This window comes from Cyprinus carpio, chromosome B22 (genome assembly GCF_018340385.1).
Source record: "Cyprinus carpio isolate SPL01 chromosome B22, ASM1834038v1, whole genome shotgun sequence".
NCBI classification, from domain to species: Eukaryota; Metazoa; Chordata; class Actinopteri; order Cypriniformes; family Cyprinidae; genus Cyprinus; species Cyprinus carpio.
This window is the reverse complement of record NC_056618.1, coordinates 10,765,688-10,792,415: the sequence shown is the minus strand read 5'-3', so window position 1 is coordinate 10,792,415 and position 26,728 is coordinate 10,765,688. Positions and strand designations below refer to the sequence as shown.

Sequence of the window (26,728 nt, the reverse complement as noted above, 5' to 3'; positions counted from 1 at the left end):
AGTTTTTTTACCTACCATGACCTTGGACTTCATCTTTTAATAATTATGATAATCACAAACATTTTCTAAACTTTGGACACGCAAAAAAAAATATTTATCACAAATCTAATGCAAATGGTTTCGAAAGTCTTGGGAAAAAATGTTGATTATTATTATTTTATCATTTTTTATTTTTAATTATAAAACCATCATCCATTTTTGCAATATGAAAAGCAGCAGTTTGGATGTTTTGTGTTCCACAAATGAACAACATAACAGTGAATAAACAATGACAACATTTTTATTTTGGTGTGAACTAATACTTTAACTGTTACAATATTGTGCAATGATAATATTATTCACAGAACTTTTATATAATTTAAGAGATTTATCGTTGGTTTATAAAAGTAATGCACAGATGTTTCAAGTAGACTCATATTAATATCACTGCCAGTGATTTATTGTACTTACTGTTAGGACAATTAGATTCTGGACTTCTACATGCCACCACTAGAGGAGAAAAAAAGAAAAAAAAAATCACACACACAGAGACAACAGATGGTTTAGCCATTATGAATTAGCAGCAATTTGTGCACAATTTGTGTTTGCAATAACTAATTAGAACTAACTGAGTACAGAACAGTGTACTGATGATACACACATCAACACAAATTGGTGAAATTATGATTTTCCTTACATTCAGAATATCTACAGTGTCAAAATTACACTTCAGCTCATATGTAATGATCTAAAGCTGCAATAAAAATATTAATAAATAGCAGATTATGTTTAATTAATTAAATTTACACTGCATTACAATAAAAAACAAAGTGTCAGTAATTTACACTGTTAGTAATTTTGAACAGAGTGTTTTTTTTTTTTTATTTTTTAGAAAACTTTAATTCAAAACAATATTGTACTTTTTACTGCACTACATTTCATATTAAATATAATTTAATACTTAATTACATTATAAATCTATTACTTTCTCACTTTTACTCAAGTAAAAGTAATTAAAAAATTTTAAATTTAAAAAAAACAACAACAACAACAACAAAATTTTTTAATGTTCTTAATTATTAAAGGTAAAAACAACAACAACAACAACAACAACAACAACTTTAATTTATGAAATGTATTGCATTAAAAAGTATGACATTATGCTTTGGAATGTAGAGAAGTAAAGTTTCCCAAAGGAAAACACTCTTGAGTGAAATTTACTTGAGTAAAGTAAAAATACTTCACTACTGTCCATCTCTGATAAATAGGCTATTTCCACAAATCAACAAAGATAAGTGTAAAGAATTGCGGATTAAAAGAGGAAGCCTTACACAGAAGTTTAGTTAAAAAGTTAAAACAGATCCTGGTGTCCAGTGCCACTTTTAAATGTAAATGTAAGAGCACAGTGAAATGTAATTTATTTAACCAAAAAAAGTAAACAAAGTTGCCTACTGTTGGCTAATATTTCATAAATACGTAATAAATCAATAAGAAAGTGTTGCTGCAAATATTTGTATGTAATTATATTCTTACCTGATGCCATTTTAACACATAGGCCTTGGAATAAAAATTTAAAAGAATAACTCTGAAAGAAAAGAAACTAATCAGCGGAGGTTGGAAAAAGTGATTTTGTATATGTTGAAATGAAACTGCTTGCATCCATTCATTTTCTTTCTTTAAAACAGAAATGAGATAGGGAAGATGTGGTTTCTTCTTTAAGTGTTCTGATGAATAAGCAGATACAAAGTCATTTTCATTATTTAAAATCCTTATTTTATTAAAAATCACAGAAATGATATGCAACTTGTTTATATATGTAATATTTTGTCTTATCTTCGAAGACTCAAAGTTCAGTCGTTCATCAGTGGACCACTCCCAGCAAGGGGAACAAATATGTTTTCACGGTTGCTTGGGCTGAACACATGGCTACAAAGATCTTGCAGTTTAAAAGGAGTGTATTTCATCGACAACTTCAATCTTTTCTGGGGCCATAGACAACTGTTTAAACCGGACGGCCTCCACCCAAATAAACTTGGTGCTAGAGTGCTTAAGGACAATATCTACTACTCCCTACGTCATCCTTCAGCAGAGTCTGTCAATTCATTCAGCACACACACACCTGGTCAGAGTCGTCATGTGGTTGACACATCCCACAAGGACACTGATAACACCACGCAGCCACAACAAGCACTGCTGATGGACACTATGCCGGCTGAGCCCTGCCCACAGAACTCCTCACAGACAGATTGTGATGTATCAAAACAACTCCAAGACACAGCACCCAAGGACGACTTTCTGGAAAACAGCCAGGGAAGCCAGGACAACATATCACAGTCAGTGGAAACACCAGAGACACAGCCCTGCTCACCGGACACATTATCCCTTTCTCCAGCATCTCCACTTCTATGCTTCTCACAGAAGATGGTGGAACTGGTGTATGCTGGGATCAAACTCTCCCACTCTTTTGCTGCAAGCCCCCAGATATCAACTAAAAAACGGCGGGCCCCCCAACCACCAAAGCCTGTGGGCCCTGCTCCCATCAGATCTATCCGAACCAATGCCACAACGCCAGGGCCCAAACCCTCCATCTCCTGTAGGTGAACCAAAAACAACTGATAGCAGCTCTCAGTGATATGTGTCGGGTCCCCGCTATAATAGCAGCAACATTCACAAATGTTTACAGAACAAGCGGGAACCCAGTGTGCCTGTAGCTTTCTCTATTTCTATTTTATCACGTGATAGAAAGTCAAAGGCCTTCTCAAGCCGAAGGGCAAATTCATCTAATCTGCGGCCTATTATGCATCACACTAAGATTGCTGTAAAGACACAAAGCACTGCCATCAAGTTAGCATTTTTAAACATTCGTTCACTAAAAAATAAATCATTTCTAATCAATGACTTAATAACCACAAACAATCTGGATTTTATGTTTCTAAACGAAACATGGCTAGAAGACAGCTGCAGTGCAACAGTCCTCAATGAAACAGCCCCTCCTAACTTTACTTTCATGAGTGTCTGCAGGACTGTTAGGAGAGGTGGAGGTGTAGCTGCTCTATTTAAAGATGCATACCAATGCAAGCTAGTGTCATTTGGTCAGTACTTGTCTTTTGAATATCTAGGGATTGTGCTGAAAGGTGCTCCACGCATTCTGTTTATCATTATTTACAGGCCTCCAAAATACTCTCCAACCTTTGTTGAAGAGTTCACAGAAATGTTATCAATGATTTCCTCAGAGTTTGACTGTTTTGCTATTGAAGGGGATTTTAATATTCACATAGATAATGCAGAAAACAAAACTAAAAAAGAAATGATAACTGTTTTAAACACTTTTGATCTGATTCAGCATGTGCATGGACCCACACACAAAGGTGGACACACTCTAGATTTAATCATCAGTAGGGGTCTAAACATTTCATCCATCTTTATTAAGGACTTAGCACTATCTGATCACTTCTGCATTTTCTTTGATTTATTGATCTCTGCTACCACTATATCTAGGTCTGTCTCTGTCAGAAACAGATGCATTAACGAGAACACAAGTGTGCTATTTATGGAGGCTATATCTTTAACACCAAGCATTTCTGCAGACTCTGTTGATCTTCTCCTTGATTCCTTTAACTCAAAAGTTAAGAATGTTATTGATGATATTGCGCCTGTAATAGTCAATAAGAAAATTAGCAGACAGAAATCAGTTTAATGAAAATCAATAGCAGTTCAGAGTATGAAAAGACAATTCAGAAAAGCTGAGCGGATGTGGAGGAAGACGAAACTTTAAAATTCACTATAGCATCTATAAAGACAGCCTTCATGGTTTTAATGTGAAACTAGCCACAGCTAGACAGAGTTTCTTCTCAAACCTTATAAAACAGTAACTTAAAACAACACTCGTACTAATAAATCAACTGTTGAGAGACTGACAAACCCCCCAAGTCAGATTCCCAGTGAAATGCTCTCAGACAGCAAATGCAATGAGTTTGCTTCCTTCTTTTCTGAGAAGATCATCAATATCAGGAAGGCGATTAGCACATCCTCAAGATAATGCAGAGGTCAGACAGATTCTGCCGCAATATCAAAAAGATACTATGTCTATTTTTGAAGCAATTGATAGCAAAATTTTGGAAGAAATCGTCAACCTGCTATCTTGACACACTTCCCACATCTTTTTTCAAAAGTGTGCTTAACTGTTTAGATGCAGATCTCTTAGAAGTGGTGAACGCCTCACTTCTTTCTTTTACATAACCAAACCCACTGAAAACTGCCATTGTTAAGCCTCTCCTGAAAAAGAGCAATCTTGATAACACCATTTTGAGCAATTATAGACCAATATCAAATCTTCCTTTTATAGGCAAAATTATAGAAAAGGTAGTTTTATTCAGCTGAACAAATACTTAAACTCAAATGGATACCTGGGACAATTTTCAATCTGGTTTCCGACTGCATCACAGCACAGAGACAGCACTCATTAAGATAATAAATGATATTCGCTTAAATTCTGACTCTGGCAAAATATCAGTGCTGGTATTGCTAGATCTCAGTGCTGCGTTTGACACTGTCGATCATAACATACTAATAGAGAGACTGGAAAACTGGGTCGGGCATTCTGGGATGGTACTCAAATGGTGATTATAGGAGAGCATAAGTCTAAGTGGATGTCCATGACATAGGAGAGCATAAGTCTAAGTGGATGTCCATGACATGCGGAGTCCCACAAGGCTTAATTCATGCACCGCTCTTGTTTCAAATAATGAGAAAGAACCAAATTGCCTATCACAGCTATGCTGATGATACTCAGATTTACCTAGCCTTATCTCCAAATGACTACAGCCCCACTGACTCCCTCTGCCAATGTATTGATGAAATTAATAGTTGGATGTGCCAGAACTTTCTTCAGTTAAACAAGGAAAGGACTGAAGTCATTGCATTTGGAAACAAAGATGAAGTTCTCAAGGTGAATGCATACCTTGGCTCTAGGGGTCAAACAACTAAAAATCAAGTCAGGAATCTTGGTGTGATTCTGGAGACAGACCTTAGTTTCAGTAGTCATGTCAAAGCAGTAACTCAATCAGCATACTATCATCTAAAAAACATTGCAAGAATTAGATGTTTTGTTTCCAGTCAAGACTTGGAGAAACTTGATCAAGCCTTTATCACCAGCAAGGTGAACTATTGTAATGGTCTCCTCACCGGACTTCCCAAGAAGACAATTAGACAGCTGCAGCTCATCCAGAACACTGCTGCCAGAATTCTGACTAAAACCAGAAAATCTGAGCATATCACACCAGTCCTCAGGTCCTTACACTGGCTTCCTTTTACATTTAGGATCGATTTTAAAGTACTTTTACTCGTTTATAAATCACTCAATGACCTAGGACCGAAATACATTGCAGATATGCTCACTGAATATTAACCTAACAGAGCACTCAGATCAGTAGGATCGAGTCAGTTAGAAATGCCAAGGGTTCACACAAAACAAGGGGAGTCTGCTTTTAGTTATTATGCCGCCCGCAGTTGGAATCAGCTTCCAGAAGAGATCAGATATGCTAAAACATTAGCCACTTTTAAATCTAGACTCAAAACTCATCTGTTTAGTTGTGCATTTATTGAACGAGCACAGTGCGATGTCCGAACTGATTGCACTGTATTTTATGTATTCATTGTATTTTATGTAAAATCATTTTCTATTTTTAAACTGTTTTAAAATTCATTTTAAATCAATGTTTCAATAATTTTCAAAGTTTTTAAATTCCTTGTTTTACTTTGTTATTATTACTAATTTTTTTTTTTTACTTTCTTTTATGTAAAGCACTTTGAATTACCATTGTGTATGAAATGTGCTATATTAATAAACTTGCCTTGCCTTATCTGACCCGGTTGGTCCCACCCTTCATACACACACTCTCTGAATATGGTTATTGTTAGAATTTATTTGATGCCTGTACACAGAGCATCCCCCCCCCCCCCACTCCCCGCTACTGTTTTTCAACTTGCACTTAAGATCTGTGAAGATGATGTACGCAAAATCTTCACAAAACTGAAGATAAGGAAAGCCAAAGGCCCAGACGGTGTCTCTCCAGCCTGCCTCAAAGCCTCTGCTGTCCAGCTATCATCCATCTTCACACTGATCTTCAACAGATCCCTGGAGCTGTGTGAAGTCCCCTCCTGCTTTAAACACTCCACTATCATCCCTGTACCCAAGAAACCAAAAATAACAGGACTAAATGACTACAGACCTGTTGCTTTAATATATGTGGTCATGAAGTCATTTGAGAGACTGGTGTTGGCCTACCTGAAGGACATCACTGGACCCTTGCTGGACCCCTGCAGTTTGCTTACTGAGCAAACAGGTCCGTGGATGATGCAGTCAGCATGGGACTGCACTTCATCCTGCAACATCTGGAAAAACCAGGGACTTATGTGAGGATCCTATCCTGTTTGTGGAGTTTTGTTTGGCCTTTAACACTATCAGCACTGCTGCTCTTCAGGGTTGCGTTCTCTCCCCACTGCTCTTCTCCCTCCACAAATGACTGCACCTCTAAAGACCCCCCTGTCAAACTCCTGTAGTTCTCCGATGACACCACACTTATCTGCCTCATTCAGGATGGTGAAGAGTCTGCTTACAGACAAGAGGTTGAGCAGCTGGCTGTCTGGTGCAGTCTCAACAACCTGGAGCTTAACACGCTCAAAACAGTGGAGATGATCGTGGACTTACAGAAGCAGATTATTTGAATAGACCTGAACTAAAGCAGTCTCACAAAATTCACTTTCTTTTTTTAAGACACGATGAAACAACATGAATTATAGCAGATCTTAAAAGATAAAAAGAATAAAATAAAGGGCCCCAAAGACAGAAAAGAAAAAAAGAAAGAAAGGAAAAACAAAACTAAAACTGAAAGAATGCAAGAAGAAAGAACTGAACCAAGAAACTGAACATGTGGGATTCATTTTATGTGTAATGTGACATTTAACATTATTCATTCATTTTACAAATTATCTTTTGTCAACGTTGGTGTGGATTTTAACCTATGCACACTCTACTGTAAGATTAAATCAGATGTTTATATTAGTAAACTCTCCAAAGCTGCATTTTTTCAACTTCGCAGTATTGCCAAACTCCATTCATTCATCAGCCCAATAGATGCTGAATCACTAGTACATGCATTTATCACATCTCACCTTGATTTCTGTAACACTTTTTTTTTTTTTTTTCAGATAACCAGTACACTCCATCTCTCGTTTGCAATGTATTCAAAATTCTGCTGCAAAGATGTTAACTTAGACTAAACGGTCTGTGCATATCACTCCTATTCTTTTTAACCTCCACTGGCTAACTGTGTCCTCTCATATCATTTATAAAATTCTTCTGCTTATCTTTAAGACACTCCATTGTCTTGCAACTACCTATCTCTCTGACCTACTTTCTCCATATGTTCCCTCTCGTCCACTTCGATCATCTGGAGATGAACTTCTTTGTGTTCTGAGATTTCACCTATCATCTATGGGAGGCAGATCTTTCTCTGCTATGGCTCCTAAACTTTGGATCTCATTGCCCCTGGCTCTTCAGACAATAACCACACTGCACAAATTTTAAGTCTAAACTCAAAACCTATATGTTCAACCAATACTACCGGTCATAATATGTTTTTTTTCTTCTTTTACTTTTTTTCTGTATCTGACTGTCTGCTGTATCTGTTTGTGATTATGATTCTGTATTATTACTGTGGTATGCAACTGCTATCGCAGGTTCTGTACTTGGCAAATGTCTATTGTCCATCTATGTATAAAATGATTGTTTATTTGCTTTTGTCATTGTGAAGCGTCCTTGAGCTTGGGAAAGGCGCTATACAAATCTTTCATTCCAGCAGATGAAACCTGAAATGCTGATACAGGATCTAAAGCTTCAAAACAGCAACCTGTGTGTGTGTGTGTGTGTGTGTGTGTGTGTGTGTGTGTGTGTGTGTGTGTGTGTGTGTGTGTGTGTGTGGCTTTAAGAGAACAACCAGACATTTGTGATGCTTTACTTTCTTTATGTTTTTGTTATTCATTTATAATAATTTTCCTTTCATTATTCCATTTCATCACAGAATCATTTATTATACATTTCAATCATGTGATCATTTATTAAGGGTGTTTTCACACCTAGTTCGTTTGAGCCCTGCAAGTGCTCTCGGAGCGCACCTCCGGAGGTGGTCTGAGTTCGGTTCATTTGTGGGTCTGTTTGTGGTTCGATTTCCTCATGATTTGTGAAAGCAATGAGGTCCCGGTACGCTTTATATAGACCTACATGACAGTAATGCTTGAGGTTGAACTAAGCAGTTTAGTACTCGTATATCTCTTTATATATAGGCTTTATTTATTTATTTATTTATTTATTATTATCATTATTATTAGGGGCCAAGCACCGAAGGTGCGTAGGCACCTATTGTATCCGTTAGGATTCTTATTATTATTCTTCCTTTTTCTTCCGCCGCAAAGTCTATGGCAGCCCATAGAACCGCTTGCGGGAAAGTTGTGAAATTTGGCACACTGATAGAGGACAGTGAGAAAAGTCACCATAGCAAATTTGGAGTCTCTAACTCCAACTCCAACTCTCTAGCGCCACCACTTGTCCAAAATGTAAATTTCTATAAGTTAATAACTTTTGAACCATAAGGCACAGAAGGAAAAAAAATTTTTCACTGAATCCTTGGCTCATGCCGAGTCGAAAGAATACCAAAATTCAAAAATCGCAAGCGTATAGCGTTTTTTCGCTATATTTTATTGTTCGAAAAACATATTTTTTCAAACTCGTCCTAGATGGTTTGTCTGATTCTCACCAAAATTAGCTCAGATCATCATCAGACCATGCTGGCAAAAAGTTATGGAATTCAAGTTGATTCGTCCCACCCTTCTCGAATAACGAACGAAGGAATTCTACGAAAAGCATGTAAAAATGGATGTGAGGCTATATCTCCACAACTGTTTGGCGTATTGAGACCAAACTTGCTGTGTATTATAATAAACCTGACCTGAGACTACCTGCAGTGTTTCGGCGCAGTGCCCCCTAGTGGTCAGGAGATATGAAAAATGCATATTTTTGCTTATAACTTCAGTATAGTTTGACCAAAAATCACAAAACTGGTCTCTTTAGATTGGGTGCTTCATGCTGAATTGAATGGTACCCAATTTTCCCATGTCAGCCATTTTAGGCGTCGGCCATTTTGAATTATGTTCTAAAATGCTGTAGTTTACAAACGCATTAGCGTATCGTTATGAAAATAATTACAAAAATCTTCGGCACCATGCCCTGATGGTACTCAAAACGTTTTTGGCGCAGCGTCACCTTGTGGTCAAAAGTTATAATGAAATTTACAAAAACGCTAATAACTTTTGAATGAATTAGACTATTGAAATGAAAGTGGTCTCGCTATATTCTTTGGGTCATGCCGAGAACATCGATACCAATTATGCTAAAATTGGCCAATCTTCCTGTCCGCCATTTTGATTAATGTTGAAAACATACTTTTTCGAACTCCTCCTAGACCGTTAGTCCGATTTCCACCAAATTGTCCTCGGATCATCTTCAGACCCCACTGGCAAAAAGTTATGGATTTCGTGTCGATATACGAAACGGTTCTGATTTAGCGCATCAATGAATTTGCTGGAAAGATGCCAAAAAGCATCTGAGGCTGTATCTCTGCAAAACTTTGAGATATTTACACCAAACTTTGTATGTGCCATTGTCACATCACACTGACCACACTACATCAATTTGGTAACAGCGCCACCTATTGGTCTGGAGTAATAAACCATTCATTAATTCTTAATTACATAATTTACACAAATGCTAATAACTTTTGATTGCATTTACCTATTGTAATGAAACTGGTCTCAAAATATTCCTTGGATCATGCCGACAACATACATATCAATTATGTCATAATAAGCCGAACTTACTGTCAGCCATTTTGATTTATGTTGAAAACCTACTTTTTTGCACTCCTCATCAAACGTTGGTCCGATTTTCACCAAAATCGAGTCAGATGATCTTCAGACTGTGCTGACAAAGAGTTGTGGATTTCGGGTCAATAGACAAAACCGTTTTCGTACAGCACCGCTACAAATTTTAGGCATAGTGCCAAACTACATCTCAGGCTGTATCTCTCCAAATATTTGACATATTGACACCAAAACTTGGTATGTGCCATTGTCACCTCACACTGACCATGCCACATTAATTTGGTTACAGTGCCACCTATTGATCAACAGTGATAAGTCAATAAATCATATTACTAGTTGTTGTATTTATGATTTTTCAGCCATTCTGCCTAAAATAATCTTAAAATGGTTTTAATTACTTATTCCTGCCATTGGTCTGAAGCTCGTAATTGCTGCTTGCAGCTATATTTATTATAATTATTATTATTTATGTAATTTCAAATTTCTCAAAAATAAAGTAAATAAATAAACCAACTGTTAACTAGAACAATACAAAATAATTATTTTGTCATTTATGTAAATGTATGGCTTTGTAAATTTATGTATGGCTAACTGTGCATTACATTATTTAATGCATGCATCACTAAGTATTCTCATAAATGTCATTTACCACTCTCAAGACTGCAGATTCAGTACATTAAGCAGACTTAAAACCATACTGAAAGATTTTAGAAATACAGTTACAACTGAAAAAAAAAAAAAACTGATGTTTGCCAAACAATTTATTCCAATACTTTAGAGATAAATGGTAATACAGAGATAAGACGAAAGTTGTTCAAAACAGAAGTATCTAGTGAAGGCTTCTTGAGAAACAGAGTGACAGTGGCCACAACATACCTGGCCCGACAGAGTCAACAATAAAAAAAAAAAAAATTATATCATGACAATTAGGGCTTGACATTAACTTTTTTGCACACCGGCCACTGTGGCTAGTGGTTTTCCAAATTTACAAGCCACTCAGAATTTTCACTGGCAACAATTTTGTTGTTGGGAAATTACATTTTACATGACTAAAGTTTCTGCATACTAAAATTTGTTTTAACTGATTTACAGTTCATTTTTTGCCTACTTAAAGGGATTTTTTTTTTTTTTGCATCATCTTTCACATCAATTTTTTACATTTTATTAATAATTTCACTTAATATAATAAGACAATATAGGGCTGTTACCAATCACATGAAATCAGTATTAACAAATCCAATCTTTCCACTGCAGAAGAAACAGAAGCAGCTAAAGTAGCATTTACACAGACAGTTTAATGAAGCTGAAATGTAGCATGAACGCATTTACATTGCAAAAATATAATATAACAATGTTATGAGCTTGGTGATTTAAAATATGAAATGTTGAAAAAAAAATGCAAAGATAAGCTACTTTTAAATAAAAAAGTAAACTGCCAGTAGGTGGCAGGAAGAGACTGGGTGTGTCTCATTTAGCTCCCTTGTTCAGTAGTCAGGGCACTGATCAGGGAGTCGGCCATTTTAAGGGTGGTCTCAATCGCGAAATCCTTACAGTGCACTGGAACATTCGCTCCCTGAAAAATCCCACAATGCACCGCAAAAACTAGGGAGCATCAGTGCTGACTATGCTCTCTTACCGGAAATAATGTCACATTTCTGAAGAGTGAAACATAAACCACATGAGTCAACTCGATAAATATAATGACAGGTCATAGAAGATTTGAAAGGACAGACCATTTTTAGTATATTTCAACATAAACACATTGCTGGACAAGTAATGAACACATCTAATTATCATTTATAATTAATATTTTGCTGAAATGTTGTAAGAACATGTAACAGAATGATGTGTTTAAAGAGAATAAAAAATAATATAAAAATGAGATTGGTCCTGTCTGTTGTTTCTTAATTCCACTGATGATGTTCTACTATGTTGTTCGTTGACACTGAATGTAATCATGTCACTGGAATTTGAGTGATCACTGTCCCAACGTGCAGTGAGTCAGGGAACTTAACAGTGACTGAATTTGTGTACACGATCTACTGATTCATGAGCTCGGAGGCATGGGAGCTGATTGAGATGCACCCACTGTCTTAACGAGTGAATCATTGAGGCATTCAAACAATTCATTCAGATGGCTGAATTATTCAAGAAAGAAGTAGATTGCTGCATCCCAATGTGCCTACTTATACTGCACCTTTAAAGTGTGTACTCTTTTTGTGAAGAAAAAGTGCACCCATTTGAGTGTGTAGTAGAAGAGTAGGAGAGCTTTGGGACATACTGTCACGTCACACAACTGCGTCCTTAACGGATGCTCTGTCGCATAGTTACCACACAGTGTAATATAAAACAGATAACATTAAATAAATATTTTTTACCAGGTTAAATGCTGATTATTAGTAACTCAAACCCCTTTTTCTAAACCTCTCTACCTAACAACCAGTCACGCACATCCACCATGTTTGTAGTTTTTTAATGTGTTTTATTCGTGTTTGTAGTTCTGGACCGAATCCTTCACCAAAGCGCAATGTATTGTGGGCAAAATTACTAGAAGCAACAAAAGACAAACACTGATGAACTGAGATAAGAGAACATATTTTAACATCCAGTTAATTGAAACTTAATATAACAAAGTATTATAACGAATAAAATCCATTTATGCTATGCAAGGCAAAATGCATTTCCATCATGCGAAACGACCGCTGCAAACCCAGCTGACTGACATCTCGTCCATAGGTTGCATTGCGTAAAACAATACAATATACAGCATAGTAAAGACTTTATAAATTAAAGAAAATGTATACAAACCTTTATTTCTCTGAAGAAGTGCACCAAATTGGTGACTCTCTCCTGTAGAGGATGCAAAAAACTTGCAAACTGACTGTAACTCAGCAGCTGGGTTGTTCCTTTGGAAACAGGCTTAACCCAGCAGTTGGGTAGAAAAATAAAATAAAATAACCCAGCAACTTAGTTACAGAAAAACTACCCAGCACCTGGGTAAAAATATTAAAAACAACCCAACAAATTGACCCAACAGACTGAACCCAGCATTTTGGTTAAAAAATAACTCAGCATTTTGTAGAGTGTATAATTAACTCCAACAACACTGATATTTTTATGCTTCATAACCATCAAAACTTCTTTCTTAATCACATAAGCAACCCGAGAAGCAGCAAAAAACAGCACATGTTGTTTACCTTGTGCTGGATCTTTCAAATGTCTCTCACCATGGAGTTTCCAATGATCACAAAGTCTCTGGGCACAAAAGAGTCATTATTTGAAGTGGTACGATTTAACACAGGCGTTAATAAACTCTAACATTTGCTCACTGCAGGACAACTACAGGTGAAAAAAAATTAAAAAATTCTGGTGGCGGAGATTTCCTTAGATTTTTTCGGCCCTGAAACATCCGAGTTTTACAGAGTCCTGCACATGACATGCAGGGGGGAAAAAAATCAATCGTGCACACACAGGATATAATGATTAGTTTCCTAATTTTTCTAAATAGTGTTCACGTTTTAGTTGAATTAAAAATATGGTGTGTGTGTGTGTGTGTGTGTGTGTGTGTGTGTGTGTGTGTGTGTGTGTATACAGGGTGTGATTTGTGATTTATTTTCATATTTAAAATATATATAAATCACAGCAATAAATATATAGATTATTTTTGACCATTTTTACAATAAATATTCTGATTTGACCTTGAGATTAGATAGCTTCGATTCTTGAGCACTGTTTATGATAATACTTGATTACAGTGACACTGATAGTTCTCATTTCTGCCAGGAATGCAATATCAATATGGTGATAATGATATTTTGATCAGAATAACGACACACTACATATTCAATCATGTTTGCTTCCATATTTCTGATCAGTGCTTCGCTATACAACATACATTCTAAATTTACGCCAAAAGTTTGCACATTATGTATTCAAACGTTTACCTCATATTTCTTTAAATAGAATAGAACCATAATTTCATAATGACTCGCAGAAAGACGAATCTCTGCCGATCCATTAGTCAATATTGCGTGATCAATTCCCACATGTAACGAATCAGCTCAAAGGGGAAATATGAATAATCAATCATAACTAGTTATGATAAATTATAAATATTTAGATCCACTGTAAGTGTTTACTTGACATCTCAGTGTCAATAGTCTGTTAATTCTAAGAACGTTAAATTCCTGGTTTAGGAAAATAACTTTCTTACTGTAAAATACTACACAGAGCATGTAGCAAAAATCTGCATGATTAGAGACAAACAATGAACAACCTCAAGTGTGTTACAAGACTTTATCAACTACATAAACACTTAAACTAGTCTAACACACACACACACACACACACACACACACACACACACACACACACACACACACACACACACACACATGCATACAGTTGGCATAGGAAAAAGGGGTTAAAGCTTAAACAGTAAAGAGAAGAGAAATAAAGACATGAAGCTATGGTACAATTTGATATTCAGCAGATCTACAGCATGAAGGAAACATCAGTTTCTTAGTTCAAACACACCTTTGTAAAAGGTGCATATGATACCTAATGTATCAGTTAATAAGACTAAGTTTGATACTTGCATGTCTTGAATGTTTGAAAAAGAGTCCTGATGCACTTTGGGGCTCCAGTTGGTCTCTGCTGAAGTGAGTTTTTGAGAAAGACCAGTTCGAATCAGAGGATTTTGATGAATGAATAGTCAAGGCCGAAGCCTGGCACAAGCTTAGCGTTGTTATTAAGGCTCTTTAGCTCAGCATCTTCTCCTGGAATTCCTGAATCTAAAAGAACTGCCTGATCTGGTGATCAGTGATCTATATAGGGGGATGATGTCACACCCTCAGGATTTGAGTGAGCCAATGAGTAATGGTACCTTTTGGAGGGAAGTTTTACAACTGTTTGTCTCTAGTCTGGTGTCTTGTAGATGAAATTAGATTGGGGGGTTCAAGAGAAGAATCTTTAAGATTCTTATAAAACTAATGTGTTGGCATAGACATCAACATATAATATACACTCTCATTTAGATCATGAAAATACAAACTCATAGATACCAAACATCATATAGATGAGGTTATATTAACTAGTGATCCATCATAAGCATGTATAAAACATATATAATACACAAAACACAATATACAAGAACAGTAACAGCATACACAATGCCCTAAAGTATATGTGAATTAATTCAAATAAAGGTTTTTCTATGAATTAATTAGAGAAGAGTCCCTTTTTATGTACATTATGTGTCTGTTTTTTGAGAGACTTGAGTTGAGAGTTCCTGGGCGTCGTAAACCTAGTGTTATCAGATAGTGTGCCTATGGTTGCTATAGAACCAGAGGCCTGTTCTGCCTTTTTTGAGGGGGAAGGGTCCATAGACCCTTTTGTTAGATGAGGTGGCGTTAGATATTATTTGTTAAATATCTCAAATAGTTGTGTGCCTGATTGGTCCAAATGCTACACACATTACGGTGACGTAAACGTCTGTGTTCTGTTTTATAATACAGCACATTTATGTGTTTACAATATCTGCATTAGGTCACAATAAAATGAGTTTTGAGCAAAAACATTGGGTATTAATTCATACTGTCACTATGAAATAGCACACGATGACTTTCTGTACAGCACTTTATGGATTGAGGCACGTGAACCAGGATCACAAAACTTAGATGGTCTATTAGGCGGGAGTACTTACAGTTTAATTATATATATATATATATATTATTTATTTATATATATATTTCCCACCAGGGATAAATGTAATTCAACAGAGACAGGGACACATTGACCAGAAGGGGGGAAATCCCCCCATCCCCCCTACAAGTCGCCCTGTGTGTATATATATATATATATATATCACCAATTGGACATTTTGGAAAAAATCTAAATTTTCCACAATACCACAAAACTTTTTCAGCTTCAAAATGTAAATGTATTTCATCAACAATGCAACAATGCACAATGCACAATGGTACATCTGGATAAAACAAATTGAATTATTTTTTAACATTTTTTTAAACAAAGGTTGTTTTTTTGTTTTTTGTTTTGACACTCTTTGCCCAGCCTTATCACTAACAACAGTCAAGTAAATGTGTTAAATCAAGGTAAACCTGTAAAGACAATGTGTACAAGGCTATCTGGCTAAAACCTAAAAAGGACAAGACAGCAGAAACACTAAAATTACAAAATATAAACATTTTAAAAAGTCATTTTCAGGTTTACACCGAAGTAACATGTTACAGAATGATTTTTCCAGCTGATGGACGATGAAAACATTGACAGCTAATTAGAACCATCCTGCTTTAGAGAGCTTGAGCATTTAATATTTAAATATCCCATGCAAAATAGTTTTCAGAAACAATATCTGCTTATCGTACCACACTATTAATTAATAGCTGCTCTGTTGATCTCATTATTACTTGACTAGGAGTCTCATCTTAAATTTAGATAAAACCATTGAATCTGCAAATTTTTGTGAATCATTATACCATTTACAAAAGAAAATCATTACTCCATTACACCGTGTCAATATCAAATCATGTCCAATTTCAGCTGAAGTCTCCACACTTTATTGTCCTCCTTTGCCAGACCGCAAGCAAATATGTTTGTTAAAACACTGTTGTAATGGCTAAACTAAAAAATAAACCAAGGTATAAGTGAGTACAAAAAAACTTGTTTAGAGCAACAAAAAATCTATTTAAATTAGTTTTTTATTTGAAAAAAAAAAAAAAAAAAACCTCTAATGGAAACAACACCAGTCACTTCCAACTGTAATGTCACATTGAAAAGAGTTTTTAGAGTCAAACTCTCAACATATTATTTACTACACAGTTGCAGTAAAGTTACTTGTATCTGTAGTAGCCTTGGTCATAAAGTTTATTTATGGTATCTAACAGAGTTTCAATTAGAGCTTTAGATGATGTTGAAGACAAGCTGAAAAAAAAATAGGTAGTTAATGGGTAACTTTAATAGATTAAATGTAGTTATTCTGCCACAGTATAAGTTTTAAAGTTTTGTTGGGTTTTATTCAGTTCAGTCTTTGTTCAACTGTTTTTTTTTGGGGGGGGGGGGGGTTTGTTGTTGTTGTTTTATATACATTAATTGGTTACTGTTCAGCATCTCAGTAATGAAGGACTAACAGAAGCACATGGTCTGTGTGAATGAGGAAATTTATTTTTAGTGTTAGTCACCAGTAAATAACAGAACATACAGCGTAATTTCAGAATAATGTTCAGAATACAATGATGATGCTACAAATAATTAAATGAAAACACCCAAAGTAAATAAAAACTTCCTTTAACACCTTTTAGTTACGGTATTATTGTGATCAGCATCTTAGGTTTCATCTACTGCATGAGAGATTTTACAGTCCATGAACAGCTGACATCAGTTTTCTATCTTTTTTCTCTTTTATGGTCTGCTATAATTAATCATTTTTTTTAAATCTACCAAAAGAAAATTAATTTTGTGTGATCATTTTAGTTCAGGTCTATTCAAATCTGCTCCTGCAGAACTTTAACTCTAATCAAACCCACTCATCAAGGTCTACATGATCTCTTAATAACTGACAGGTATGTTCAGTAAGTGATTAAAATCTGTATGAAAGTGAGCCTTCAGGAGCATGTGGGAATAATCCTGATTATATGAAGAAAGAAAGAGAAATACCGAAAAACCCTTCAAATTCACTACAAAAGTCGAGTTGCCATTCATTTGGCTGATCAATAATGTTTCACATGACATGACATGACCATCTATCTTCTAGGTCCATTCTTAACCTTTTCACTTTATTCTGTTGTTTTTGAAACTCTTCAAGTCTCTCCTTGAGCTCCTGAATGTGCTGTTCTTTTCTCTCTCTGAAATCATTAAATTTTCTGGCTTCATCTTGATGTTTCTTCTTCATCTTCTCTATTTGTTCTTTATGTTTCTGTTTCATTTCATCACACTCTTTTTCTTCTCTGACTATTCTTTCTCTCTCCTCTCTTCTATTGATCTCCTCCTCTTGCTCTCGTTTCAGATCTTCCATCATTTTCTCCCATCTCTTTCTCTTCTCCACTCGTCTCTCTTCATCCTCTCGTTTCCTTCTCCTCCTCTCCTCTTTTCTCTCTCGCTCCAGCTGCTCACAATGTCTCTCCATTTCATTTATCTTTTCTTCATATTCTCTCTTCTTCTGTTCTGTCTCTCTTTTCCGTTTCTCTCTCTCCTCCTCTATAATCTGTTCTTCTTCTTCTCTGTTGGTTTCAAATTTCTTCCTTATTTTCTCCAGTTCTTCTTGTTTTTCTCTCAGCTGTTTCTCATGTCTCTCTTTTCTCTCTCTTTCCTCTTCCTCTTGTTCTCTCATCTGTCGGTTCTTCTCTTCCTCCCATTCTCTCTGCTGTTGTTTAATTTCCTCTTGAGTCTCTTTGTCACTTTCAGCCTCTTTTATTTTTCTCTCCCATTCCTCTCTCCCTTTCTCTTCTTGTTCCTTCCTCGTTTGTTCCTCTGAATCTCTCTTTTTTATTTCCTCTTCCTGCTTTTTTCTTAACTCTGCCATGATGTGTTCATGATCATTTTTCATTTTTTCTTGATCTTGTTTAAACTCTTCTTCTCTCATTCTATCTTCTTCTTCTTCTCTTTCTTTTTGCTGTTTTTCATACTGTATTCTCTGATCTTCAGTCTCTCTCTTCATCTTCTCTATTCTCAGATTATATTTATATATTTGCTGTTTCTCGTCTTCTGATCGTTTCTGATCCTCCGTCTCTTGTTTCTCCTGATCTGATTTTTCTTTCTCTTCAAACTCTCTCCTGAGTGTTTCCTCTTGTTCTCTGAACTTGTTCTTCAGCCTCTGTTTTTCCTCATGTATCTTTTGTTTTTTTTCCTTCAGTGTCTTTTTCATGCTTTCAAATTCCATATCATATTTGGCTTTTAATTCTTTAACTTTAGTCTGACTTTGTCTTTCATTCTCTTTTATTATTTCCCTTATTTTTTCAATGGAGATCTCTGCCGCATAAAACATCTCATTAGTGAAGTATTGGCCTTGATTCATCTCTTCTATCATATTAAACAGATGAGTAACTTGTGTCTGATCTTGTGTTTCTGTTTTGTTAAAAGCCAGGAATCTGTTTCCACAGTCACTGATCAGTTTCTTGAGATCAGCATCTTTACTTTTCTCTACATATTGCTCTATTGTTTGTCCTCTCAGATCATCTCCTCGAGTGAAGAGAACAATGCAGAAATCTGCTGCTTTTGAGCCAAAGATCATCTTGATCATGTCTATAGTGTCTTTCTCCTCTGGAGTGATTTTTCCCACACTCAGCACAATGATGAACGCATGTGGTCCAGGTGCTGACAGTGAAACACATTCCAATATTTCTTCCTGCACTTGTTCATTTGTCAGTGTTGTGTCAAAGAGTCCTGGAGTATCAATAACAGATACTGACTGACCATCAACTTCACCAACTCCCTTCTGACAAACAGTGGTCACCAAACGTGAACTGGCTTCACTGTGGAACTCATCGTTTCCGAGGATAGTGTTTCCTGTTGCAGACTTTCCACTTCCTGTCCTCCCAAACAATAAGATTCTCAAACATTCTGAATCTGATGATGAATCTTCATCATCTGAAAAAGACAATAAGAGTTTACATATGATCCTGAGCAACAAGTGCTAAACTCAAATCTAAAATGTAAACTGTTTATAAAATGTTATCAGTCCACCTAAGTGGTTCTCAACCATTATCCATTATATAGGTCTCTTTGGGGGTGGGGGGGGGGTCTGGCAGAGCCAGAGGGGTGAGGGGGCGAGGTACAGCTGGAAGTCAGAGGCAGAGGCAAAGCCAGAGCTTTTCCAGCAGTGAAAAGGAAGACTTAGAGCTGGGTGGGACCAGCACCAACGAAGGACAACTGGAGCTGGGCGTGAGCAATGGTGACAAAGGAGACTTGTAGCTGGGTGTGACCAGCACAGATGAAGAATACTTGTAGCTGGATGGGACCAGCGGTGACAATGGAGATTTGGAGCTGAGTAGGACCAACTGAAATTTACCAGCACCAATGAAGGACACTTGTAACTGGGCAGGTCCAGAGACAATGAAGGAGACTTCGAGCTGGGCAGGACCAGCAACAAAAAAAAAGGAGCCTTGTAATTGTGCAGGACCAGCACCAACGAAGGTCACTTGGAGCTGGGCAGAACCAGCAGTGACAAAGGGGACTTGAAGCTAAGCAGGACCAATTGTGACGAAGGATTCTTGGAGCTGGGTGGGACCAGTAACAACAAAGGACACTTGGAGCTGGGCAGGACCAGCAACAATGAGGAAGACTTGTAGTTTGACAGGACCAGTGACAAAAAAGAGCCTTGTAGATGGGCAGAACCAGCACTGACAAAGAATACTTGGAGCTGGGTGGGACAAGCGGTAACAAAGGGGACTAGGAGCTGAGCAGGACTGATGGTGACAGAGGAGTCTTGGAGCTGGGTGGGACCAGCAACAACAAAGGAGACTTAGAGTTGGGTGAGATGAACGGTCACAAAGGAGACTTGGAGCAGGGCAGGACCAGTGAGAACAAACAATTTTTGGAGCAGGATAAGGTAAGTGGCAAAGAAGGAGTCTTGGTTCTTGGTGAGACCAGCAGCAGTGAGGTAGACTTGGTGCTGAATGATAAACATTTGGAACTGTGCTGAACAAGTGATGATTTTGACAACTTGAAACTGGATGGGACCAGCAGTGACTATAATATTGCAAACACCTCCTCATCTGGCTTATCACATAATAATTTATCATATTAAATCATTCGAGCTCTAGCTTTTATTGTGCACCTCAGCCAAGGGAGTGTGGCCAAGATGAAATTAGCTTCTGGCAACTACTCTGGCTCAGTTTTCATGGCAGAACAGGTAACAGACGTGGACTAATTAGAAACCATGACAACTAATGAATTACTAGAACTCAAACAAAATGGTTACATCAAAAACTATGACTAGAAACTAAACATGACTATGATAACCTGCTCAACACAGATTTTTTTAAAGAATTTCTCTTGTTTTTAGTGCTTACTGTTGACAGAGCTCTGACTGTTGGAGACTGCAACATTCATACAGCCAGTAAAAATGTTTCCTTAAGATCCATATTTATCAATGCCCTCAACTTAGTGAGGGTCATTTAAAATATAAATGACTCTACACATTGCCATAATAATAATAAAAATAATAATTATTTGTATGTATGTGTCTATATATATATATATATATATATATATATATATATATATATATATATATAGCAGAGACACATAAAATTATTGAAGTTATACCGATATTTTTATTATCGTTTAGAATCTCTGCTGCATGCTCTGCTGTTGACTCATTTGTGCAGAGGAGATGGGCTTTTTATTAATAATAAAAAATATATATATATATATATATATATATATATATATATATATAAATAAAAATATCAACAAATGTACCCGAGGGGGAAAACAGGCAGGCAGGACTCAGCAGCATCAGGCAAGGCAGCATCAGGAAACAACATGGGTATATTATGGTGTACTCACACCAGGAAAGTCTGCTAGTTCACTTGCTTTGGTCCAGACCAAATACAATGTTGACTTTTTTAGTTTGGTGCAGTTCGCTTTCACACTGCCCTTTTTGCAAGTGAACCATAAACTGTAAACAAAACCACACGTGTGCTTAAGGTCATCCATTCATTGGTCCATTCATTCAACCGTACTAGAGTTAAGCCCCTTTCACACTGCGATTCCGGGAAATACACGGGTAATATGTCCCGGCAATTGTTCCCAGGTCGCTAGATTTTGCACATTCACACTGCCAGTGATTACCCGGAATATGTGTGTGTGCGTTCACACACAAGCCATAAAGGTCCCGTAAAGACATGTGATATCAGGGTGTGACGTGTAATGCATGAGTCGAAAACGCTAGGCACGTTAACTTTCACTTAAGATGGCGAACGATCTCAGCTTCAGCGCGGAAAGTGAGGAACTAACTGATCTCTGCTTCATTACAGTTTGCACATATTTTTTTCATCGCGAACGTTGATCTGCCTTCAAAACACCTGGTAAAAAAGTTGCGCGATAACGTGCGTCACCACTACGACACACCCTTTACGGCATTAGTTCTGGCTTTTGTTCACACAGCGCTCATTCCGGGACTGAACCCAGCAATGTTACTAGGTCCCCAACCCGGGATCAATCCCGGAATCAATCCCAGGATGTGTTTGCTTTCACACAGATGGCGACCCGGCAATGTTCAGGCAATTTTCCTGGGTCCAACGTGCAGTGTGAAAGGGGCTTTAGTTTGGAAGCAGACCGAGACCACTTCAGCTGGGTCTCGGTACGGTTGCTTGGTCTGCACCAGAGTGCGATTGCTATATTCACACCTGCCCAAAAAATCCGCACCAAGGGGGGAAACGAACTTGAGTTCAATTCAATCAAACCAAAAAAGACAGGTGTGAATACACCCTAAGACAACAAACTGGCACAGGACTTCAAACACAAGTAGAATAAATAGGGAGAAAACAAGGAGGGTAATTAGGGACAACAGGGTGGGGAAACTGAACCAATAATCAGGTAACATAACAAGGTGGGCGGGGTCAAGACAATAGACATGAGAGCACAGGGCACATGGAAACAAACAACACAAAAGAACACACAAAACATAACAAGAAAGCACTAAACTAGACCAAAGTTACAGAACTCTGACACTCACAAATTCAAAATCTCTTACTGCCTTCAACATCCTCTTTCACTGGATGTTACTCATTCTCTCACAATTTCATTAGCTGTTACTCAATGTCACTCCACTGCGTCTGCACACCTGACAGCTAGACATCTAGATATTAAAAAGGTTTTCAGTCTGTAATAGTGTTTGTGACTAGTTGGAGCTGTGGCGTGAGACTACAAATATGAAATGTGATGAGCTTGTAGTGTGTGGTCAGCTGAAGTCTCTTTGGTTAAAGTGTTTAAAAATGGTGGCTAAGGTGAAAATATAATCTCACCCAAATGGCATTCGTTGTGAGTCTTGTGACTGCTGATTCTAAATGTGCAATTAGTTATGTATTTCCTCAGCAATATAGCAACTACAAAAACTGTTTAAAAAGGCACAGTATAGTGCAATAAAAGCAGGGTGTTGTTTACATAAGGGCTAATGCACGTCTAGCTGTGCATTAAACAATTTTAATGACAGTGATTTTAAAACAGTGATTTTACCTCCTTGTTGTGAGAAATATAATGTAGTGATCCACTGTATAGGCTATTTTATTAATTATTGTTGCAGGGCAGAGTTGACAACAAGCTTCTGTGCTCCTGAATGTTTCTGTATGTGTGCAGCGAGATCTCCAATCTCTCTCTCTGTGTTTGTGTGCGAGTGATGTGTATGTGTGTGTGTGTGTGTGTGTGTGTGTGTGTGTGTGTGTGTGTGTGTGTGTCAATGAAAGCAGCACATTAATATAAAAAACTGTAATTTAACTTTGCATACCTTCCAGTCAATCAGAATCGAGTATTCAGATAGACCATGGTATAAACCCAAATATTTGATTCTTTGCTAATTAATTTAACTGGTTGTTTTGATTTGTTTGTATACTGACCCTCAGAACTTTCGGTGTAAAGTTCATTAAATATATGTCTTTCTTCTTCTTCCTCTTCTTCTCTTTCTCGTTCCTGTTGTTTCTGTTTCTCCCATTCTTCTTGTTCTCTCTTCAGCTCCTCTCGTATCTCTCTCTCTTGTTCTTCTATATTTTTAATGTCTGTTTTATATTGTTCTTCTCTTTCTATATATTCATCTTCTCTTCTCTTTCTTTCTTTTTCATGATTCTGTCTTTCTTTCTCCATCATCTTCATTCTCTCTCTATCTTGTTCATGTTTGAACTGAAGATCTTCTCTCTCTCTCTGTCTTCTTTCTCTCTCTCTTTTAAGTTTCTGATAATAGTCATCCCATGTTTCCTGCTCTATCTTTCTCCTTCTGTCCTCCTCTTCATCTCTTCTTCGTCTTGCTTCTTGTTCCTGTCTCTCCCATTCCTCTCGTTCTCTTTTAATCTCAACTTCTTATACCCTCCCCCTCTCTCCCAAACTCCTCCTCCTCCTCTCTTCCTCACTATTTCATCATTCCTCGTATCCACCTCATCCATCATCATCTTCATTCGCTTTTTCTCTTTTTCATGTTTGTATTGGAGATCTTCCTTCTCTCTTTCCATTCTCTTTCTCTCTTCTTTAAATCTCTGATTATATTCATCCCACTTTTCCTGTTCTTTCTTTCTCCATTTCTCCTCCTCTTTCTTCTCTTCTTTACCCTTTCCTTTTGTTTCTTCTGTTTCTTTAAATTCTTCTTCTCTTCTCTTAACCTCTTCATCACTTCTCGTATCTTTCTCTCTTGTTCCCCTCTTACTTTAATGTCTCTTTTATATTGTTCCTCTCGCTCAAGAAATTCTTCTTCTCTTCTCTTAACCTCTTTGTCATGATTCTGTCGTTCTTCCTCCATCTTCATCTTCATCTTCTTTTTCTCTTCTTTATGTTTGTTCATCAATTCTTCTCTTTCTCTGATTACTTGCTCCACTTTCTCCATCAGTATGTTCTTCTGTTGTTCTTGTATTTCTCTCTCCATCTCTCTGAACATCTTACAAGAGTAGTAACTCCCTCCGTTCTTTTTCACCATGTTGTCTATCTTCTGCAGTAGATCAGTCACCTGTGTTCGGTCTCCAGTCTCTTTATTATTGAATACATGGAATCTGTTTCCACATGCTTCAGTCAGGTTTTTAAGGGCAGATCCAGGGTTTCCTAGATACTGTTCAATGGTTTTGTCATTCAGATCATCTCCTCTGGTGAAGAGCACCATGGTATACTTTAAAGAGTTTTCACCAAACGTCTCTTGGATTATCTTTACTGATGTTTTCTCTTCTTGAGTGAATCGTTGTCCTAAATTGATCACGATGATAAACACATGTGGTCCAGGCAGGATCATAGAGATGCAGTTGCTGATTTCTCTCTGGATCACCTCATTACTGAGTTCAGTATCGAACAGTCCTGGAGTGTCAATCACAGTAATGTGTCTGCTGTTGATTTCAGCTGTCTTTTTCTGACAGTCTTTAGTAACAGATTTTTCAGAAATGTCTGATATAAACACTTTTCTTCCTAAAATGGTGTTTCCAGTTGAACTCTTCCCAACTCCAGTTTTTCCCAGCAGCACAATCCTCAGTTCATCTTCTCTTTCTCTTGAATCTAAGGATAGATCAAATAAATATTAAAAACAATATATTGAATTTCAAGTTAATATTGTCAATTATACGTCATCATGGTATATGTATAATTTTTCATGTTATCATATTATTTCTTCCAAACTCTGCATGTAATGTTATTTTTATCTTAAAAATACATGCAGATTTTCTGATCATTACCTTGTGACTGAAACCACATATGAAATGAGTTCCACAGTTTTTCCATTGGTGCCTTTAACAGTGTTTCTGTCGAGAACAAATGCCACTATTTTTATCAACCATATGCTTAAATTTCTGCTTTCACCGTATTGGAGAAAATAGTAATTCATGAAAAAAAAAAGACTTTAACAAACCTCCTCCATCACGTCCTGTTTTTGTGCACTCTTTGAGATCAGAATCCTCCTCTTCGTTGTCATCTCTGACTGAGCTCAGATCTTCATCCACTGATGATCCATCACCTCCATCCTCATACATGTTACCAATGAGAAAGTCTTCACGTTCTTTCTTGAGTATCTCCTCTGTCTTTCTGAACAACTCTGATCGCCATCCTGGGTTTGTTGTGTCAAACTGAAGATGTCTTCCTCCACACTCCTTTATTAAATCATGAATAGAGTTATTCTTAGAAGTGAATATGTATCCGCATGGCTCTTCATCAGTAGTCACCACTATAGTGTGTTTAATGGCTTGCTTACTGAAGAGGTTCAGCACAGTTTTCACTTTCTGTCTGTCATTCTCAATGAAGTCCTTGTACTGCAGTATGAGTACAATCACATGAGGTAATACCTGAGGTCCTGGAGTCAGACGGAGACACACCCTCTCTCACTCATCTGGATTACTCTGCAGCGGTTAGAGATTTGGCTGGAGCCAGGTGGAGTGTTGATGACATGTTGGAGTGTCTTTTCTCCACATTTCCACCATTCTCACACTGTGCGGCTGCTGTAAATAAGATGGAGCTTCACTGTGAAATGCTTTTGTATCCAATATAATGTTTCCCAATCGGCTGTTTTCTGATTCATTCTTTCCTAGCAGAACAATTCTCAAATTACTCACTGAAAAAGAACACAAACACACATGTTGGGTCTTCATGTTAATGGGACATTCCAAAGACATAATGATTTTTCTACCATGCAAAATGTATTTTCTAGGGCAGCCCACTAATATTCGACAAATCGTTAGTCAACCAGAAGAGGCTTGGTTGACCAAAAAAAAAAAAAATCCACAGACAAAGTCACGCAGTTCATGACGAAGATCATTAATGGCTATATGGTAATACATTAGCCTACATCAGACAGGACATCCAAACCAATCATTCATCGACCTTAAATATGGCTTATCTTCTGAAATATGTAAGCATTAGCAACTTTACATGGCAGCTTAATCTAATGTTAACCTAGAGAAATGTCTGCTATTCAGTGTCTGTGCAGAGAGTGAAAGCTGAACAGCAGAGCGCTCACTGCATGACAGATGGAGTCTGTGCTCACTTGCTCTTAAAGGGTCAAGGGTCAGTCATGGAATCCCAGATGTCAGCCCAGGCCCGGCTGTAAGGGGGTACTAGATGGTGCTAAATACTCTCAAAGAAAGCAAATGCAATTAAAAGATCTGGCAAACTATCTAAC

The 26,728-nt window shown here is 37.1% G+C and overlaps 2 protein-coding genes across 2 annotated transcripts; both read right to left on the bottom strand.

The window, feature by feature from the left end:
- Positions 1-17,075: 17,075 nt before the first annotated feature.
- Positions 17,076-23,935, bottom strand: LOC122141372 (golgin subfamily A member 6-like protein 22). Its single transcript, XM_042748666.1, has 2 exons — positions 23,490-23,935; positions 17,076-19,518 (listed from the first exon to the last, which is right to left on the bottom strand). The coding sequence occupies exons 1-2, from the start codon at positions 23,740-23,742 to the stop codon at positions 17,654-17,656; spliced, it is 2,118 nt and encodes a 705-aa protein (XP_042604600.1). The 5' UTR covers positions 23,743-23,935; the 3' UTR covers positions 17,076-17,653.
- Positions 23,936-24,196: 261 nt separating this feature from the next.
- On the bottom strand, positions 24,197-25,884 carry LOC122141374 (GTPase IMAP family member 9-like; the record flags this gene model as incomplete). Its single annotated transcript, XM_042748692.1, has 3 exons — positions 25,466-25,884; positions 25,293-25,358; positions 24,197-25,116 (listed from the first exon to the last, which is right to left on the bottom strand). Coding segments are annotated over exons 1-3 (1,107 nt in total), but the record flags the coding sequence as incomplete, so codon positions are not given.
- Positions 25,885-26,728: the final 844 nt, after the last annotated feature.

Bases quoted from the DNA above. Each gene is read 5' to 3' on its own strand.
- LOC122141372 (XM_042748666.1), bottom strand. From the start codon at position 23,742: ATGAAGATGATGGAGAAAGAAAGACAGAATCATGAAAAAGAAAGAAAG. The intron at 19,519-23,489 runs GTCAGTATACAA...TGTCTTTTTCAG, and splicing joins TTACACCGAAAGTTCTGAGG to ATGATGAAGATTCATCATCA.